The sequence below is a fragment of the Hyposmocoma kahamanoa genome, unplaced genomic scaffold (assembly GCF_003589595.1).
Source record: "Hyposmocoma kahamanoa isolate Upper Pololo Valley unplaced genomic scaffold, ASM358959v1 192, whole genome shotgun sequence".
NCBI classification, from domain to species: domain Eukaryota; kingdom Metazoa; phylum Arthropoda; class Insecta; order Lepidoptera; family Cosmopterigidae; genus Hyposmocoma; species Hyposmocoma kahamanoa.
Genome location: NW_020653719.1, coordinates 5,460,403 through 5,477,918, shown reverse-complemented (window position 1 = coordinate 5,477,918; position 17,516 = coordinate 5,460,403). Strand labels below are relative to the sequence as shown.

The window sequence follows — 17,516 nt, the reverse complement described above, 5'->3', positions numbered from 1 at the left end:
CAACATCTAGTGAACAATATTTAAAATCTTCGAAATAATAACTAAAATCCAAATGTTAATACATACAAATATTTAATATTAATTTTAATATAAATTTTACATCATGTAAGATTATGAGTGAATACACTGCAACACTGTTAAATATTGACAAGAAAACCTGCAACAGCCACGACAACATAATCCCTTTCGTAAATAGCGTTTCGAAAGGCATAATTAGGAACATCTTATGTTTGAAATTTTTATTGAATTGATATTCAATTATTTTTTGTGAAATCATTCCACTAGTTTGTCATATTTATTAATACAAAGATCAAACACTCAGAAAAAATTCCAGAATTTTTTCTGAGTGTTTAATCTTTGTATTAATAAATATAACAAACATCTTATGTTGCTGTTGCTTATTTCGTAAGGATTTTCATATGTTTATTTAGTTAGTTATAGTCTTTGCCCATTTTCAAAATATGCATTTGGACACCACTCTTTTGGATAACACTCTTTTATAGAGATGCCTCTGTAGAGGTTGTGTTTTAGTACTTTATTATTATATTATGTGCAGGAGTTTCAAGAAAGCGTACAACGATGTGGTACTATCGCGTCGAGCGATTCGCAACATGAACACGCTGTACCCCGATGCGACACCTGCCGAACTCGCGAACGCCGACAACGAGTGCATCATTTGCCGCGAAGAAATGCATACGGGTGAGATGTTGCCTCGTCACTATTTCATGACTCGATTTCGATACAACCTAATCCACCCCTAGTTTTTGAAAGTTTTCAATGAAAACTCGTTAAATAAAGTTACTCGGTACGAAGTACGACGTCAATTTGTGATCACCATACCATACAGATGGTGGTAGAAAGAGTTTCGAAAATGAAATGTATTTCAATCATTATCACTTGTAGACGTTATCACGTTTCTGTGGTAGTATGAATAAGAATTAAAAAAAAAAAACATGCTTTACATAGGAACAATTGTTTTTCAGTTTAATTTAGTAGCAGTAAAGCTCCTTGTGACAGAAGTGAAGTAGTGTAGCAGTTACGTCCAAGGAAGTAACTACTACACTACTTTACCTATTTTGAAACTAAATACCTGAATCTGAAACACGAAAAAAGAATTGATTCTCAACATACATTAATGAAAACAATAATTATAACTCTAGATTGTACGTAAAGTGAATGCATATCTGTATAGTTATCACCTTGAAATTGATAACTCGTCAAGGTCATAGAAATCGGTGCTTGTGTTAAACAGTTTAGTACAACAAACTTGTGAGCGAATTGTTTATTTATTATAAATGGGTTGTTAATTCATTTATATATTAACAGTTAGTGCCGTTGGTAAAGCTTGGTCTTATTTATGAGATTTTGTTACGCTTTTGGTGAACTATTGTAACATTTTTCCTATCTACCTATTCTCCATTCATCGATGTTAATTAAATTAGTTTTGTATTGTTTTGAACAATTTATGCAATTTAACTTCTTTTTGAATTTTCTTGCATTTGTTTGTATCTTTTTAAGTATTTTTAAAGCCGGGTATGTTACCACAAATCATAGCGTGTACGTGGTTCGCGAGGGTAGTAGAGAAGCGAGTGAAGACTGTTTCACGCTTACACACTAGAACCTGGTTACTGTGTCTGTCACGTTACAGTTACAGCTCGCTAATGAGTACCCGGCTTTATATTCTGTTTTCTTTAGATTTTGTTAAATCACATTGTTCCTTTGTAATCTGAATGCCAATTGTTTCACTTTTAATTTTAATAGTCCCTGTCTTTCTCTTTAATGCCATTTATTACAGATTTTAATATTGTAATGTCAACGTGCAGGTGCGAAGAAACTGCCGTGCAATCATATCTTCCACGCAGCGTGCTTGCGGCTGTGGTTCCAGCGCCAGCAAACGTGCCCGACGTGCCGGCTGAACGTGTTACGTGCTCCGGCACCGGAGCCAATACCCAACGCTCCGGTCCACGCGCCCAACGTTCCCCACGTGGCTCACGCGCCTCTACCGCCTCACACACCCAACATACCTGCTATGCCGCCTATGCCGCCCGGCATGCCGCAGCCCCCGCCCTTCCCTAATATACCGCCGCCGCCACCTCGTGAGTAGCAAGCAACGTCTTTAAAGACTCCAATATACGGGATAATTTGTCTTCACGATCCGTCATTTCAGATTAATCAAGGGAGTAGCGACGGATCAATACGACTATCATGACGATAGATCGAAACGAGGAATCGTCTGTACATGGGGCCGGGCCTTAAAGGCGTACACATTGCTTTTTGTACTACTGATTAATAATAATAATGTGCCAGGCAACCACACCAATTACTTGGTCTCTAAGTAGGAAATTCCTCTTGTACTCTGAGTACCAGATCTAAGGAATTCACTCCAAGTCCCCCGGAACACCCAAATCTAAATCAATTTAGAAAAGTTGATATCCCAAATTGGTGCTCTCGAGAATCGTACCTGGGACCTCTTCATACAGCGCCCACATTGCAAGCCCTTGAGCCACCGAGGTTGTGATTGATTGCTAAGGTGTCGGGTATAAATAATAAATACGTTTATTTCAGTTTCAGGTCCATACAAAATTGTTATTAAACAAAAATAAGATTTAAAATATCTAAAATAGTTACCTAGTTACCTATTAGCACAATACAAAATTGGAAGGAAAAATTAAAATCAGAATATCCATACCCCATCGAACATTTCGTTATTGGATAACATGCAATGACATCCACCAGGATAGAGTTCACGTTATAAACGTCGTCAGTACGAAATCAAAAGTTGTCTAAACTTGTCAATCTTTCCATATGTATTTAATTTTTTTAATCGTAGCTATGATGGCATGGGGAGTGCCTCCGCCGCCGCCGCCGCGGCCCGCAACTTTGGCTAATCTCTCTACCGCCGAGCTGCTTCGTATGGAAGGCACCGAACGACGCAACATAGAAGCTAGGTTACAGGTAACGGATAATCATATTTCTATAAGGCATTACACAGCATGTCGCTTTAGATCCGAATTGGCTAAATGTGTGAAACATTTAGGCCTTATTCAGAGTGGCGGCGGGCGCGGGTGCTTGTAAATCAAATGTACTAAATCTATGATCAAATGTATGTAGACGCCAGTCGCGTTCGCAGTAGCCGCGCGCGCCGGCGTCTGCCTCGAGACGGGCGAGGGCGCGAGTGCGTAGATCTATTGGTTCAATCCGCCCCACAGTGGGCCCAAATTGATAAATCTTAGACATAGGAATAACTTGTGGAGTATCGAGCTGATTTATAATAACATTCGAGATAATAACATTCCAAACAACTTTTATTCTTGTATAATTTCTTGAAAAGTTGATAGTTTCGGAGAAAAAGAAATTGTAATTTTTTTGTATGGAGAAATATACATTTTATTTTTTATCTCTTAATGTAGGAAAATGTGATGTGTGTGTTTTATTTACAGTATAGGTCTAATCATTATCTATCAAGAAAAAATAATGAGATCTGTATTACATTAAAATGTTATAGCCTAGATTGTGTGATTTTGAACTGCCTCGGTGGCTGAACGGTTACCATTCAGCCACCTGGGACCTCTGCGTGGCCGGACTGCCACGCAGAGGTCCCAGGTTCGATTACCGGGCCAGGAGAAATATTTGTATGGCCTACATTTATTTCTCTCGTGAGTTTCGGTGTCATTTGTGGTTGTCTGTGTGTGTCCATGGCACCCGCGACATAGGGTTTTCCCTGTTGCGGGACTATGTTGAGTATGTGCGTTAATATTATTGTGCAGTACTGTTTCACCGTTACTTACTGTTGTTTTCAGCTTCTCCGTGAGATCCAATCAATGCTGGACGCGTCGGTATTGCTGATGCAGCAGTACACCTCTGTGGTGTCCGGCCTGCCACCGCAGAACTGCTCCAATGTTGCCACGCAAACCGAGATGTCGTAAGTATAATGTGTACTTTTGAGTTGCTTTTTAACTGATTTCTAAAAAGGAGGAGGTTCTCAATTCTTCTGTATGTTTTTTCTTTTTTTTATGTATGTTACTCCATAACTCGGGCATTTGTTAACCGATTTGGATTCCACGAACTTTTGAGGTCGGTTTTTTAGTACTCTATACAGAGATTATATCACGAAACGAGAGATCGATACTGATCGCCTTCAATGGTATTCTAAAGGTTTATCCTCAAGAGTGGTTGATATGCGCGATATAAACTATCACCTCTATTAAAGCCAGACCCCAAAACAGCCTGCGCCGTTTATTTGAACATTGTCAGGTTAGTATTATTGATACATAGATCGAAGAAACACAAAGAAAAGTTCCTTCGATCTGACTGGAATCGAACCAGCGTTTGTTGCCTCACCGTGGCTACTGCTCTTAATTTTAAGTTACATTAGTTATGTGGCACAGGATACTTATGTTTTTTATTCCGCAGTCTGTGGGGATGTGCGCTACTGACCGAAGGCAGAAATTGAAAGCATAATTAGTAAGATTAGACATACCACCTGGTAAATAATCCCTAAATGCGTTTTGTGATCTCAGAGATAATTGTCAACGTGTTGCAATAAAAGTATTTTCTACTTATTGGAGTTTTACAATATTTAATTAATATCTATTTTTTAAATTCATCATCATTAACTGAAGCATTCGGTGTAACAAGCGCGTATCACGTACAAGAGATTCGAAAAATTTAAAGATTCGAGTGTTATTATTATTTTAAAACAATAAGAAACATTTTTTTTTTTATTGTGTTATCTGCCCTTATTGCACCAACCGGTAAATGAACAGGGCATTTGTTTTATTTTTGATTTTTAAGGAAATACATTGTGAGTCAGTCTTATTTAAAAGTTACATTGAAAAAAATTAAAAGTATTTTTAATCATTCATTAAATTAGCTGGATTGAAATGAATCTATAGAATCATCTGCAGCAGGTCTCATTGGCCTCCTAGATGCTCCATGTTGAGGATGAAGTCGCTCGTTTCAGACATTTCTTTACATTAAAATAGGTTTTTAGAAACTGCAAGTGGTCCGAAATTCAAACGCACATTTATAATCTATGCAACAAGTGCGGAGTGCCACCTTCTAAATGAATGGAACTTATGCTATCTAGAAGGGAGAATCGAATAAGTTCTTGTCACAAGATACTAGATAGTGTTTCACATGTTTTGATGCAATAACATCAAAACGGGCTTTAAGTGCCGAGCGTCCATGTTGTTCCCAATGCTTCAATTATACATATTTGCCTTACACATTATATGATATGACGCGATAGAGATGACAAAAATCTGGTATATGTGCATCTCTTTTTTCTGTCTGTCAGAAACAAAATAACAATACAAATTTTCAGAGTTTCGTGATAATTAATCGAAGTTAGATCATAATAAACTTGTAATTAGTGCTATTATTTAGAAATTAAAAAGTAGTATAAATTCACAGTCTATCAAATTAATTATGTATCATACAGACGAACAGAACCTGAGCCGTCGCCTGCGAAGGTGAAAGTGGAGCCCGAAGTAGCGCAGACCACGTCTGCGAACGTCAAAACGTCGCCGTCGCACTCGCCCGTGCCCTCTACGAGCAGAGCTTTAAAAGACGAGTTCGAGGCCGATTCCTCCACTTTTGAAATTTTGGACTCTGACAGGTAAATTTTGGACTTATCAAAACGTAACGTAGAATAAATGTATTATTCCAGCGCCATCATAATCGAGTTTACAAGATTTGACTAATGGGGTAAGATTCAATGTATGTGTTGATTTAATCAATTCTATTTTTATTTATTTATTTAATCAGGCTCACAACAATGAGTACACTATAATTATGCAGGTATAAAGACACTATGATTTTAAACTAAGGGTCGTGTTCCAGAACTCTACTCAATGCTCAAGTCAGGATTGCACTGGAAACACAAGCACTGGAAATACGACCCTAATGGCAGGGACTTGAGTATGATTTCGAGAGCTTTAAACCATACTCAAATCCTGACTTGAGCATTGAGTAGAGTTCTAGAATACGACCCTAAGTGTCCCATCACTTAAAGGAGGGCACAGCATGCACTAAGAGAAATACAATAATATTTGGTTAGGCATGACGATACAAAAGTACAACCATTATAAACATAACTATAAACTTATCACACCACTTTCTTTATCATAGAAACTGAAATACAATTTAGATCAATTTCACTCTGATACTCCTTATACAGTGTTATTGCTCGTGATAAGAAACAATGTAGCCTCAAATTTGTGCGACATCTTGGCCTGTGGAAGAGCCTATTACAACCAGGCCTCGGCAATTGTCGCAGGATAAGGAAGTCTTAATTTAGAGAGTAGACCAGGGCAATCAATAATGCCTGAGACAATTCTTTCTGTTTCATTTATACAACATGAAAATGGCGTCAGCTAGCTGGTTATCGTATCCGCGGAATCCTCTAGGTTATAGCTGAAAATCAGCGGTTTGCTCCTGAGTAAACACCGACGCTGAGCTATGGTCTTTTTGCGCTGCTACAGCACACATACATAACTGGGTGTTCGGCAGTGCTGCGACTCTGCTGTTTTTTTTTCTCTATTGTATTACATATTTTTCCGTAGATCCAAATAAACGTTTTATCTATCTATCTATGAGATTTTTTGAAACTTCTACACTCCATTAATACGAATGCGAGCATTTTAGAAGCCTTTAGTACACACATATGATTATTAAATCTTAGTTGAGAATCTATTTGGATACCTAAATCGCGAATTTCCTCAATTTCGGTAAGAACTTCGTCGCACAATTTATACTGTTTGTTTAATATTGCGATTACGAGTAAATTTAATATGTTTGCACTTTTTTTATATTGAGTGTCGTTTTATTCCGATTACACCAAACAGTTAATCTATCCTGAAACAAGATAGAAAGAACAGTATCGTTCCTAATCGATTTAATAGCTTTTAGGTCGTCAGCGAACATGTACAGATCAGAATAAAGAAAACATTGATCCACATCATTAATGAAAAGATTGAATAAGTAAAGCCTCCAAATGAGATCCCTGTGGAATGCCAGATACTCGTACGGTCTTGAACTAAGTCCATTTAATACAACTCTTAAGTCACGTTGCGACAGATATGACCGAAACCAACCCAGAAGAGGATCCGAAACTCCGTAAATTTGCAATCTATGTATGAATATGCTGTGGTTTACTGTGTCAAACGCCTTACAAAAGTCTGTGTAAACATCAACTTGTGTGCACGAATTAACCGCTTCCATAAGGTTCTCATCATACATAACCAGGCGGTCTACCCCCGTTCTCCGTCCGAACCAATTACTGTGAAATAAGTAATACTCCACCAAATTAGAAGATGCATAATGTGAAAGAACCTTCATGCTTGACATTGTCTTTTGATTTGTTCGAGTATTACTTATTTGACAGCAATTGTTTCGGACGGATGTCGGACGGAGAGCGATAGTAGACCCCCAGATTTGTAGCGGCCGATCTCCCCTTGACGAACCCATGTTGATTGACCGATAATAACTGTTTTAAGTGCCACCACATTAGACAGATCAGAGCCTCTAATACTTTGGGGAACACTAGGTCTATAGTTGGTAATATTTGTTTTATCACCAGCTTTGTACACAGGAACTATTTTAGTCTTCTTCCAAACAGTTGGGAAAACAACATCGTGAAGCGATCTATTATACAACAACATCAAGGGCAGGGTTAGTCTATTGGCAGTCCTAGACAGAAAAAGGGGCGGTATGCCATCTGGACCGGCTCCCTTATTTATATCCAGACGCTTTAAAGTTTTTTTCATTTGGCTTTTAGTTACGGTAACCTTGTATAATATGTTATTATTGATACAGTTAGGAGCTTCAGTATAACTAGCATGAACAGCATCTGTGGAGTCGACGTTCTAGTCGCAGAATACCCTGTAATAAGATACCATTTCAGAAATCACGATCGTGCCTTTGCTCAACGACGACGCAGACAGATTGCAAGAAGCCCCAATTAGGGCATTTCCGAATCTTCACAATGCGAATGCTAATAATAAATCTATTCTTTTTTAAATTAAGTATAAAATCATTGCCAAAGCTTAAATTTGTATTTTTTTTTATAAAAAATAAGTGCGTATTTGACCATCTCACCTGGTGGAAAGTGACGATGAGGTCGACGTTAAATAATGCCTATTCACTTTCGCTTTGAAAAGGTCCAAGTTATAACGTCAGGTTGTACGAATCCTTGACCAATTTAGAATACGAAGCTAATAATCATTTTTTTAATGGTATAAAACAAAATAACAAAAATTTAACAACTGCTAAAAACCACGTTACGTTATCGTTTTTAAACAAGCCCAGAGTTATTCGTAATAAAAGACTCGTGTATGTAGGTACATTTGTAGACTATTATGACAAAGATGGTCAAAATCGCAAGCATTTATGATGACTGAGAAAATAGTAAATTTAATACTATAATAATAGTTAGAAAATATAATATATTGTTATAAATTCAAAGCAATGAGACAAGACAAGAAGAGAACAATGAGAAGTGGCAATAACAAAACTTGCTTTTAACTTTCTAAAATATCCTTAAACAAACGAGACATAAGAAATTCAATACATGCTTTGCAATTTTTTTCATTTACTTTCAGAGATAAGACTGATGCGGACGCCGAGGAGCTGCGAAGACGTCGACTGCAGAAATTTGCTATGGATAAATGAGCTTATGTTTAACGAACTTTGTTCCACTCTCCAAAACTTACTATTTAATGTACAAAGTGTTTCGGTACTTGTAAGCATTGTGTATTCTAATCAGAAAGAAATAAATGTATTTATGTTCTTGTAAATATAAAGGGTTATACACATGAATACATTACATACTGCTTTACTTCTCACACATGGCGTTTCAACTAGTCAAATAAAAGAATGTCCTACTGATACACATTATTATTATGAATGTACTGAACTAAATATTGCACATATAATACATACTAACAGTTGTAGAAAGCGTTGATGTATTCATATACTTTAGGGTTATAGTTTTCCAGTACTGGCAAGGCACTGAGATATTTGCTAGAACCATAGAGCTCCATGTCATTCTTACAATACCAAACGTTTTTGGTACCTTCAGTGCCATCAACATTCAAGGTATTCAATTGTAATATACCAAAGTGGTATTTTTGACCGTCTGTTTGAATACAATTTATATAGACCGGCTCTGGTAAATCTTTAACATTTTCCTGAAAAAAAATAAAATAAAAATTATTTATTTATAAGATCTCAATTCGTATCCCATCTACAGGGTGTCCGGTAAAGAATGGATAAGCCTGAAATGCCTTATAGTAGAGCTTATGAACGTTAAAAAAAAAGTATAAAGAAAAATATATCCCATGCAGAACCTAAGATTTTTTTTTCTTTAAATTTAATTATTTTACATTCTTGTACACCACGACTACAAGTTAATCAATTCCTTCAGTTTTTTGGTGTCATAATATTCTACATTAACTGTGCTAATAGATAGGCAGTAAATAGTATGACTAACTATAGCACTTAAACAAAAAAAAGTTTTATTTTATTTTTTGCAATTTTTTTTTCACAATGGTTGCATCTTTGATACAAAAAAAAGATAACCTGAGTGGCCAACTATTCTAAAATAATGTGTGTTTAAAGTAGATTTCAAAATGGTATGATTCATTATTGTATCTAATATAAATAGAAAATTATTGCTATTAATGTGCAAAAGGAGTAAATTTGACTAAAAACTAAGTTTTCAAAATTGGACCATTTTTTGTCTTGAATTGAGCTTGACCATTGAGGTTTCATAAAAAAAACAATATTAGACATAAATACAACTATTTACAATTTGTTCACTTACAGCAAATGTTCAAACTGTTTGCCAGAGACCCTGATGCAGGCTCTACATCTTCGAATAAAAGCCCTTCTGAGTAGCCGCGTATATCGTCGTTCACTTATTGTTGCAGCGGCTGCACTGGCACGGCTACGTAAGTCTTCCAAGGACCTGATCGGCTTACCATACACAATTTCCTTAAGGCAGCCCCAATAAAAAAAATCAGTGGATATAGGTCCGGTGAACGCGGAGGCCATAAAATTGGCCCCAGACGGCCGATCCATCTGTCTGGGTATGTTCTATTCAAATATCCTCGAACAGGGACCGCATAGTGCTCAGGAAATAAATCTACTTTAAAGACACATTATTTTAGAATGGTTGGCTACTCAGGTTCTCATAATTTTTGTTTATATCAAAGATGCTTAATCTTTGTGAAAAAAAAAAATTGCACTGAAAAATAAAACAAAACTTTTTTTAAATTTAAGTGCCATAGTCATACTATTTACTGCCTATCTATTAGCACAGTTAATGTAGAATATTATGACACCAAAAAACCGAAGAAATTGATTAACTTGTAGTCGTGGTGTACAAAAACGTAAAATATGGTGAAAATAATTAAATTTAAAGAAAAAAAATATATATCTTAGGTACTACATGGGATATATTTTTCTTTATATATATTTTTTTAATATTCATAAGCTCTACTACAAGGTATTTCAGGCTTATCCATTTTTTACTGGACACTCTGTATAACGATTATTAGGTATTTGAAAAAGGTTCATTTCGATTATGAGTATTCATGGACTTAGGACACTTTACAGTCGGCTCGTGTACAAAGCGGAATAAGAACGTGGACAAACCTGCATAATTACATTCTAGTTTAGATAAAAAAAAACTATTGTCGCCAATATTCCTTAAAAACCTTACTGCCAAGCGTCATACATAACTTTGTTCATCTTTCTATGTTAAGTAGTTGGTATTTACCACTAGTTATATAAATTAACATTTTTTTTTACTCAATATTAGCCACTATATTGCTATACATCTTCCCAAAAGTAAATAAATATATTATCCACCAATGTGGATGAAGAAGAGATTTGTTTAAATAACCATACGTTATTTCTATATTCTCTGCTAAGTAAAAATGACAATGTCCTGTTAGTTTTTTTAAACACATTAAATATATACATTATAACATCATACAAATCTTACCCCATGCAACTGTTTGGCGTAAGCTGTGGCGACGGCAAATGCGTGTGTTAATGACCTGCCGAGGATCTGGGTAGGTGTGACTGGAGTCTCATAGACGTTGTTCACTTCTGTACTGTTGTAATGCAGCCATGTGGTGTGGGGATGCCTCATAGTGATTGTTGGATGAATTGCTGGAAAAGTCAAAGTTATATGACTGATATAACCCTGAGGGTTAAGTGCGTCAGTGTAAATTCGGTTGCTCTGGTACTCATAGTACAGGGAATTTCCTAGTTTCAGATCAGGTGATTGGTGTGGCTGTTAGGCAGATTACTAAGATAGAAAATAAAACTATTTTTCGGATCTATTATCGCGTATATTTAAATCTGAAAAATAGTTTCAAGTTTCGGGTTCTTTACAGTTTTAGTAGCAGTAGAGCTCCTTGTGAAAGAGTTCGTCCAGTAGTAGTAACTACCACCTTGCCTATTTCTGCCGATAAGCAATAATGTCAGCATTACTGTGTTCCAGTCTTAAATGGTAAGGGTGCTGGTGAAATTACAGACACACGGGACTTGTCAACTTATGTCTCAGGGTGACGGGCGCAATGGTAGTTATCCTCAGATCTTTGCAATTTATAGCTCTGAATGGCACTGTAACTGTTATGGACAGGCGTGTAGCTTACCACCAGGCGCACGACTTGTTCGTCCCGTCACTTGATGTTATAAAACAAAGGTCCTATGGTCACGACTGATCGTCATATCCACGATTTATTAGTATAACAATCACAGACATATATATATCTAGATAGACTCCGCAAGTACAGCAATTTGTATGAAAACCAAGCGTGCCTTATTTTATGTACTCGCTATGACGTCTAGCGATGGGCGAGTCGAGTTATTTAACTTGATTAACACGAGTTACTCCCACAACGAGTCAACTCGAATTATTTTTTTGTTAACTCGAGCTAGCTCGGTACGGTACGGTACCCGCCCCGCCGAGTCGAATACTTCAATCACACATCGCAATACGCAGCGGCTATTCGTTCTCACTCGGTCGGTTCGGCGACCTTCGGAGCACGCTAGAGTCGCGAGCGATGGGCGAGTAGAGATAATTAACTCGAGTTACTGCCACGAGGTAACTCGAGCTAGCTCGGTTCGGTTCCCGCCGATCTGAATACTTAACTCATACAGCGCGTCAGCTACTCGTTCTCATTCGGTCGGTTCGGCGACCAATCGGCCAATCGTGCGGAGGGACCGAACTATTGGTTAGACTGAGATCGAATTATCACACGATTTACGTCGTGTTTACGTCATACGAATCACGATACGATCCGAATTGCAGACAACCAATCGGTGATTCCCCAGCTGGCAACGTTTTTATGTTGATTCTCCTTTGTCGGCAATTGTATAAGTATTGAAAATGCCTCCTAAGAAAAGCGTTGCGTGGGAGTTTTTTACTAAAACTGACGATGGGTGTAAAGTTATTTGTAAATTATGTGCATGTAGTTATAAGTTTATAAGAAATACGTCGACCTTAATAAGCCATTTGAAAAAAAAAACATCATTCAATACAGTGAAGCTCAAGAACAAACACCAGTTGAAGTAATGTTGCCATCAAGTCAGAGTAATATTTTACAATCCCAAACACCGATCATTACAGAGATCAACGAACCAGCGCCGAAGCGACCAAGACAGATGCGTCTTACTGCCCCGACCAAAATTAATAAAAAATCGGTAGACGAAGCTCTAATGGATATGATAGTTATAGATATGCAACCATTTCAAATTGAAAATGAAGGTTTTAAGAAATATACACAAAAATTAAATACAGATTACGAATTACCATCACGAAAAAAATTTACTCCAATGATAGACGAAAGATATAAAATATGTAGTGCAGAAGTAAAAGAAAAATTAAAAATTGTACACGATATAGCCTTGACCACTGACTTATGGAGTTCCGATAGTCAAAAGAGTTTCCTTAGTATAACTGTACATTTTATACTGAAATCAAAATTACATTCCATGGTGATATCAACATCAGAACTTGGCGAACAACACACTGCATTAAATATTGCCAACGCTTTGAGGACAATTATGACAGAATGGGAAATATTCGATAAAGTAGTATATGTCGTAACCGACAATGCATCAAACATGAAAAAATTACCTAGAAATCAAGGATTTCATAAAGTTTCAATTATTCGGCTGGCAATAAGTTACAAGTTGTCAATGTCAACAACAAACAATCTCAAATAATGTTCACAATTTCTTCCAATATATTTTTTAATATTTTTTCCCAGAAATCGAAGTGACTCGGTGAAATTCGGCGATTAATTGCTTACAGTACTATTTTTTTTTAATAGCTTGAGGACGTAACTGTTTTCAGGACGTTTCGGGGTAACTCAAAATTGTACCCCAGGTATGATCTCCACAACAGCATTACGTCCAGCAAAGATTCATCTAAAAATAAATACCTTGCTGCTACCGAAAGAATGAGAAGACGCGTGATGCGAATGAAGTTTCATACTTGACACTTGTCTTTTAATTTTGTCGAATATTACTTATTTGACAGTAATTGTTTCGGACGGAGATCGAGAGTAGACCCCCTGAATCGCATTCAAAGTTACTTAGGTAGTATCGCCTTCTTTAGCTGTCAAATTTTGCCTCTTATTTGGTGACGACTATAATTTGGCAAAACACACGGAGTCGTAGTAGAAGTAGGTATGGCGCATGGTCAAGGTAGTTTAGCGGTGCGGCGTATAGCTTTAAGCAGTAGACGGCCTAGCGATGGGACGAGTTGTATTTATTTTAACTCGAGTTGACGTGACTGCTAACTCGAGTTAACTCAACTATGTGTCTGACAGAGCAACCGCGAGTAAAACTCGATCCGACGATTCACCGAGTTGGACACGATCGACGGCCCGACCCGACTCGCACGTGATCGAAGGTCATCGAACCGACGGAGTGAGAACGAATAGCCGACGCGCTGTATGAGTGAAAAATGCGACTCGGCGGGAACCGCAGCTCGAGTTGACTCGTTGTGGGAGTAACTCGAGTTAAATAATTCGACTCGCCCATCATCGCTCGCGATTCGACCGTGCTCCGAAAGTCACGGACGCGCTGTATGAATGAAATATTCGGTTGGGCGGCGGGCGGGGCGGGTTAATCGAGTTAGCTCGAGTTCATGAAAAAGTAACCGAGTTGACTCGTTATAGGAGTAACTCGAGTTGACTCGTTATAGGAGTAACTCGAGTTTACCGAGTTAAATAACTATACTCGCCCATCGCTAAGACGGCCTGAGGTATAGCAGAAATATATCTTATACATTTTCAAAACCTTTTAATGAATTCTAGAAATGAAAACATAGATTAGTTTCCGAAATCTATAGATTTCAAAATTTCTCACTAAACTTTGTTTGAGCATGCAAAAGCTGAAAAGAATGAAGTATAGCTAAGGTAAGTCTACTCTCAAGCATCAGCGCAACAAAGCCACCTGGCTATCTCGAACACTTGATGCAGCATTGAATACTAGGCAGGCTTTCCCTAAATGCTGGTTTTAATAAGCACTTATCCAATTCTAAGACTTGACAAGACATGACGCAGACACGCCCTTGCATTTCATACGCGAAAGTTGCTCACTGATGAGCATACAAAACTGGGAGATAAAACCAGAGGTAAAAATAATTTGATCTTTGGGCCAGTGCAAACCGGCAGACGGGAAGTAGAGAACATTAAATTTAGCAATATATTTTTTTATGCTATTTTTACTGTAATAAGGTATAAATTGCAATGCTCTTCAAAATCGACTTTGAGGCACTGCGGCGCATGTCTGTCCGCGTCTCGGAGCATTGCAATTTATACCTTATTTGAATTGCAATAGTATAAAATATACATTGATAAATTTGCCTTGCAGTATATCCTAGTTCTTTAATTCTGTAGGTCTTGCCTCAGAAGGTAAGTTAATAACTGCCTGCAGTGATACAAGGCTGCACCAGATCCTGCAAAGGCTCCTTAATAGTAATAATAGACCTTGGTCTTATACTCCTGAGGTAAGCAAGGGTTATGAATTTCTATAGCAGAGTGGTAATGGTTCTTGTGAAATGTTACACTTGCTGGTAGGCTCAAGATTCTGCAGTTGAACTCAAAAAGCTAATACTTACGGTATTTACTGCTTCCGTAAAAATGTTCCTTTGGCAAAGTAATAGTATGCTTCACAGGGTACAAGTCGGGTATTTCAATAAATGATATGTCCTTCTCATTCAACTCATGTTGGACTGGATTGTTACTAGTGACTAATATATTAGAAACTTCTTGGAATTGTATTAATTCATCATCTTTGTTAAACACCGATTGACATTCTACATCATTCACAATGTATTTAGATTGAGTTGCTTCTATGTCACTGCTTCTTTCAATCAAGTGAAGTAATTTGTTGGTAATAATTTCACTGAAATAATCCAAAGACCATTGTAAATTAAAAAAGCGAACAGATATAAATAGAATAGAATTAAATACTCATCAACACAAAGTCATTGCTTGATTGTAGTTATAACCTGCAACACATGTTGTCAACAGCAACAAACCAATGGGTGAACATAACAGTTTGGTACCTGAGTCTGTACTTGTAATATTTTTATGTAAGTCAAAGTTTTGTACTGAAGACACACTACTTAAAAACATGTTTATAGAATATTTGTCTGTTTATCTGTGCACTTGCGCATGCTAAACTCCACAATAGCTTAACTAATTTAAATGTGTTTTATAGTGGCATATTGAGAAGGGTATTGGGAAGGGTAAAGGGTAGTATTTGTTTCATTTAAATAAGATGACAAATAAAAAATGTCTTGGTAATATATATATCAAAGCGTGTCTCTTGCACTCAACATACATCATACATCATACATATCAAATGGTGAGATGAAATAGTCTACTACTAAAAAGTTACTTAGTTAATTTCCAAAAAAGTCTTAGCTGAAATTTAAACCACAAAACTAATGACAAAATTAAATTAAGAATTAAAGGCTAAGTCTACTTATTAGGCATAACAAGTTGATCCTATATGTAATTTTATATAAGAAAGAAACATTTCTTCTCCTTACAACTTAACAACCTAACATGGGTATGTGTTAGAGCATATGAAAACACATGCACAGTTAGTTAATAATCTCAGTACAGAGTACTAATAAAAACAGATCTTCAAAGTTATTCATCCCCTAGTTTAGTTTAGCCACCCTTAGAGATTGAATATTTTCTTCAAGTTTAAATGGGACCACTACTGAAGTACCCTCTTTCTAACAAAAAAGAATCACCAAAATCTCTTCACAAATGTTATCAAGTAACATACATCCAAAAATACATAGTCAAATTGAGAACCTCATCCTTTTTTTGAAGTGGGTTAATAAACATGCACTAATTCATCATCATACTCACTTCCGTCTTTTATCTGAAATACCCAAAATTCTAGGAAAATTATAGGCAGGCCTCTCAGGGTCCTTGATCTTTGGTAATTTCTTCTGTTCGCAGTCAAAGACATTAGCTGATAGTATGGCCTTCTTCACATTCTCATGAATTGCTTTAGGTGCAGGTATCGCCGCCATTTCTTCAATCTTCTGAGGCAATTTATCTTCGGCTATTATGGTTTTTGTGAGGACTTGGGCCTGTGATATGCCTTCCAGTAAAACATTAGTGTGTTTTAATGTGTAGCATGGCTTTTCTTTGTAGTATGGGTGGTCCTTATCCAACAATATTGATGATTCATGGGGTCCTACTATTTCAATTCTGTAATAATTCAATTAAAAATATTTTTCGGGGTTGTAGCCGTTTTCAGGAACATGTTAGGTTAAGTTACTATATTTCGTTTTTATTAACGACAAACTTTAACGAACAAGATAAATAACTCACCTTTCGCGTGGTTCCGGTTTTTCCTTCACGAATTCTAGAGCATCTTCCACAGGAATGCCTTTTGATTTCAAATATTCCTCTACTTTTGTATTGATAGGTACAGGTTTCCCTTGGACTAACCAGTGCTTCTTGAACATAAAACCGATGTGCTGTCTATTTAATATTTGTGTTAATCTCATTTTGACAAGCTATATTAGTAAATTCCAAAATTAAGCAAGATATACAGAAACCAACAGAAACTCATGCAGTAACTTTCAAACATCACTGCAAGCATTGCAAAGATCATACTATAGATTTTATACACTAAATCTATGGATCAAACACTATATTTGTTTTTTTTTTTATTAATAGTTTTGGCTTGGATACAAGTCGTTAGAGCCATGTCTTCGTTTAATTATCGAGATCCTCAGTAATATTTGCCATTGTAGTTTTAAATTCTAATACATTATGTTTTAACTTTGTCTTAAATAACTTAGTTCATTTATTTGGGTTTATTAAATAATCTTTTAAACGGCAGGAGTCAATATTTATGTTTTACTTTCACTCAAATCGCATTATCTTCTATAACTTTGAACAATAACTTTGAATTCGTAATTAGTGGAGTTTTCAGGATAAAGTCTTGAAATT

At 36.6% G+C, this 17,516-nt stretch overlaps 2 protein-coding genes across 2 annotated transcripts in view; one reads left to right on the top strand and one right to left on the bottom strand.

The window, feature by feature from the left end:
* The window catches only part of LOC113226495 (E3 ubiquitin-protein ligase synoviolin), a 17,329-nt gene extending 8,591 nt beyond the window's left edge, over positions 1–8,738 (top strand). Inside the window, exons 6-11 of the mRNA XM_026459129.1 lie at positions 557–699; positions 1,824–2,096; positions 2,831–2,955; positions 3,801–3,922; positions 5,444–5,620; positions 8,604–8,738. Coding sequence (XP_026314914.1) covers positions 557–699; positions 1,824–2,096; positions 2,831–2,955; positions 3,801–3,922; positions 5,444–5,620; positions 8,604–8,673 — 910 coding nt within the window. The 3' untranslated portion in view covers positions 8,674–8,738. The remainder of the gene's footprint in view (positions 1–556; positions 700–1,823; positions 2,097–2,830; positions 2,956–3,800; positions 3,923–5,443; positions 5,621–8,603) is intronic.
* Positions 8,739–8,795: 57 nt separating this feature from the next.
* Positions 8,796–17,082, bottom strand: LOC113226496 (39S ribosomal protein L37, mitochondrial). The gene is made up of 5 exons (XM_026459130.1): positions 16,890–17,082; positions 16,419–16,766; positions 15,149–15,435; positions 11,012–11,181; positions 8,796–9,191 (listed from the first exon to the last, which is right to left on the bottom strand). The coding sequence occupies exons 1-5, from the start codon at positions 17,066–17,068 to the stop codon at positions 8,943–8,945; spliced, it is 1,233 nt and encodes a 410-aa protein (XP_026314915.1). The 5' UTR covers positions 17,069–17,082; the 3' UTR covers positions 8,796–8,942.
* Between the last annotated feature and the right edge of the window lie 434 nt (positions 17,083–17,516).